Source organism: Notothenia coriiceps, unplaced genomic scaffold (assembly GCF_000735185.1).
Source record: "Notothenia coriiceps isolate Sejong01 unplaced genomic scaffold, NC01 NC01_scaffold00000314, whole genome shotgun sequence".
NCBI lineage: Eukaryota > Metazoa > Chordata > Actinopteri > Perciformes > Nototheniidae > Notothenia > Notothenia coriiceps.
Genome location: NW_011333015.1, coordinates 1 through 3323, shown reverse-complemented (window position 1 = coordinate 3323; position 3323 = coordinate 1). Strand labels below are relative to the sequence as shown.

Here is a 3323-nt window from a genome sequence, read left to right as displayed (position 1 = left end):
CAGACACGTTCAAAATTAAACTGTCATCGCTGTCTGAGCTTGCTGCTGTGTGCGCCATCGTGCGTTTACATGCAGATGCTTGGATCCTGAACGGTGCAGCTGGAGCGCTGTGCCCGCATTGACGTCACCCATAATTTGGCGGGACTTGAAGAATCCCCGAGAAGATCCAGGAAATGGTCAACATTGAAGGGCAGATTAATGGTTATCAAAGTACAAATATCCAAAATCAGTTCAGTAACGGTTTTCAAGGGGACAATATTTACTCAAATTGATGGGTTTGGATGATGGGGGAAAATCGTGTCACAGGCTATTTAAGACTCATATACTCTCTCTCCTGCACACAGGAAAACCCTGATTGGTCCAGAGCAGTGATCAGGAAGTGTTGAATCCAGTTTGGGATTATGGGAGCATCTACATTGGGAAAGGCAGCATCTCTAGATGCTCTCCTCAAAGAATGCGCTCGTGCGTTTGGTAGGTGACCCTGAATAAATTGCAACCAAGTGTAATAATAGCAACTAATGAACATGTCAGGGACAGATACATAAGATATATCACGCTTAAGATACACAGACAATGACAAATGGCTCTTTATATCAGATTTGCTGACAACTAAAAGTTTCATCAGGACTATTCATTCAAATAAGTAATTAGGGAAACGGCCCATTTATGCTCACCACATAAACATTAACATTAAAACAGTGCCGGGTACATTAAGTTTAATTTGCTGACATTTTGTGACTCACTTCTCTCCATAGATGATAATGGGGAGCTGCAGGCCAACCTGCTCCCTCGCATCCTGCTGCTGATGCACCGCTGGTACATCACATCCTCAGAACTGGCGGGAAAACTCCTGATGATATATCCCATCTGGCAAAAAGCCTGGAGAAAGACACAGCTAATGCACATTAAAACATGGCTGTAAAGCAACAAGGATCACCTGAGTGCAATTCAGTTAAATAACACTGTCAGCAGTCATGTTACCAAAGCCTTTGTTTATGATTAATAACAAAGGGATCGTTTTCCCTATTACAAGTTAGAGGAGCTTCAAAATAGTTGGAGACTGTTTTTCTAAGATCAAATAATAACATAATGTTGTTTTAACAAAATGTTTAAAGATGCTGGCTATGTTTTCATGTTGCCCGAGATATTTACTGCAGTAATGTGATTCCTTAGATACATTAATTCCCACAACACAGGAAATCCAACCTTAATCTCAAAATCAAGAAAACATAGCAATTGATGTTTCATTTTACTACAAAGACTGATTTTCCATGACCTTTATTGGTGCTTTGGTGTTAATTTGAAATGGGCAACATTGATCCATGAGTAGGTGGCCGACAGGTGCAATTATTCTACAGCGGCCAAACACACTTCCATTAGCAAAACGCACTGAAGCTTAAAAAACTATCCAGATCAAAAATACAAATGTTCCAAAACAAATGCAAATAAAGCAACAGCTTCAACAACTTGACGACACATGTGCAGCGTTTACCAAAAGCACTGCATAAACGAAACACTGCAAGTACTAACTACCACTGTTGTTTTAACTTACCTAAAATGTCATTTCTGTGGACTTTACTTTGACAATGTGATCACATGATTCCTTCCGATATAATTGCAGATCTGCTGTAAACTGGCTAGCTAACATAGCTAACCCACTCATTTTAAATATACTGACAAAACACTTACCATTATGAAACAGGCTGTGATCACATGCGCTCCGGTCCCAGCTGTGTGCATCTCTTTTAGTGTCCCCTGGGTTCCGTTGTGTTTTAAGCTTATGCCAGCGTTTTTGCGTTTTGTTTATGCAGTGCCTTAAGTAAACGCTGCGCATGTGTTGTCAAGTTGGTGAAGATGTTTCTCTATTTGCATTAGTTTTGGCACATGTGTTTGAATGGTCGGCTACCAAGGTCCAGATCACTTGACACAAGAGTAAACCAACTGAGATAACTTTCTCTCTTCCATGCATCAATCTTTTTTAAGTAAGAACTACCATAAAGGTCAAATTAGATAAGCAATAGCCACTGCTTTGGAAGAGTTAGGAGAGGGGAAGGCTGGATTGCAATGTTTAAGTTTTTCACATTTTTGAAAAGTCCTTTACTGAAGCCCACGTATCGTGACTGCAAAGATGACAGCTGCCAAAGAACACGGTTGAAGATTTGTTATTTAATGAGGTAAGGTGCTACTTACTTGCAGATTCATCCATCACATCACATTAAACACTTTTTAATCTCGGCTTCTTGCAAATCTTAACTCTAGCCCTCAGAAAAGCCAATGCTATAACCTATTTTCAACTTATTTATGTGGTTATTAAGACTAGTTTTACAGTTTGGCTTACAATTCCAGTTTATGCAGAATCGAACTTAAAAATCAGACATCAAAAGACATTGTGTCTCTCATCTGCATTAAATATGACAATGAACATTATGCAATTGTTTTAACCTTGAATCAAACCAGTGACTTGAGTTTTGAGGACAACATTGCTCTAAACTGGGTCACAAAGGGTGGGGACATCCCACAATTGTAAGTTGTAAATGTGACGTAAGCTTTTGGGCACTTCCTGCACCATATCACAACACTACAAGGGCATCACATGTGAGTCACGGGTCACAAGTTCAAAAGGGTCTTTGTTTAGGTTAGTGGAAAATTCTTGGAGGTAAAATGAAATGTTTTCCATTGTGGCACAAGTTGTTTTTCCTCCCTCTTTGTACTGTCAAAATACTTGCTGCTGATGTCTCTATGTGTGTTCAGGTACTGGATAGTGACATTCCCTGCAGAGTTTAACCTGGACCTGGGTCTAATCCGGTTAACAGAGGAGTTCAGAGATGTGGCTGCTCAGCTGGGCTCTCAGGAACATTTCAAGCTACTCGACATCTCCACCATGTAAGACACGAATACACAGATAACCTTTTAAAAACTATTGGTCAGTGGTACAAAGTCTATTTTGCAGCTCCTACGTAACACATGACCACAAATAATTAAAGCACAATTTTTTTTAAATCCTTGTTAGCAATTTCACAAAATAGTCCATCCATCTGACAAGTGTGGTATATCAAGGCGTCGGTTAAACAGCATGATTATACTACACAGAAGTGGCGGCCGGCCCATAGGGGCGCTAGGGGCGCCGCTCCACCTCTTCCCACATTACAAATAAAAAAAAATATATATATATATTTTTTTTAATATATATTTTTTAAAGTATTTTTTAAAATTTTTAATGAACAAGGTAAATATTATATAATTGGTATCAGTAATATGTATAATCTACAATAAAATCTCGTTTAAAATGGTTTTACGATGTCTAAAGTTACTGATAAGTCCTG

At 39.0% G+C, this 3323-nt stretch overlaps 1 protein-coding gene across 1 annotated transcript; it reads left to right on the top strand.

Annotated features, from left to right (window-relative positions):
- Positions 1-338: 338 nt before the first annotated feature.
- On the top strand, positions 339-2883 carry LOC104941635 (ras guanyl-releasing protein 3-like; the record flags this gene model as incomplete). Its single annotated transcript, XM_010766771.1, has 4 exons — positions 339-471; positions 756-858; positions 2112-2174; positions 2752-2883. Coding segments are annotated over exons 1-4 (368 nt in total), but the record flags the coding sequence as incomplete, so codon positions are not given.
- Positions 2884-3323: the final 440 nt, after the last annotated feature.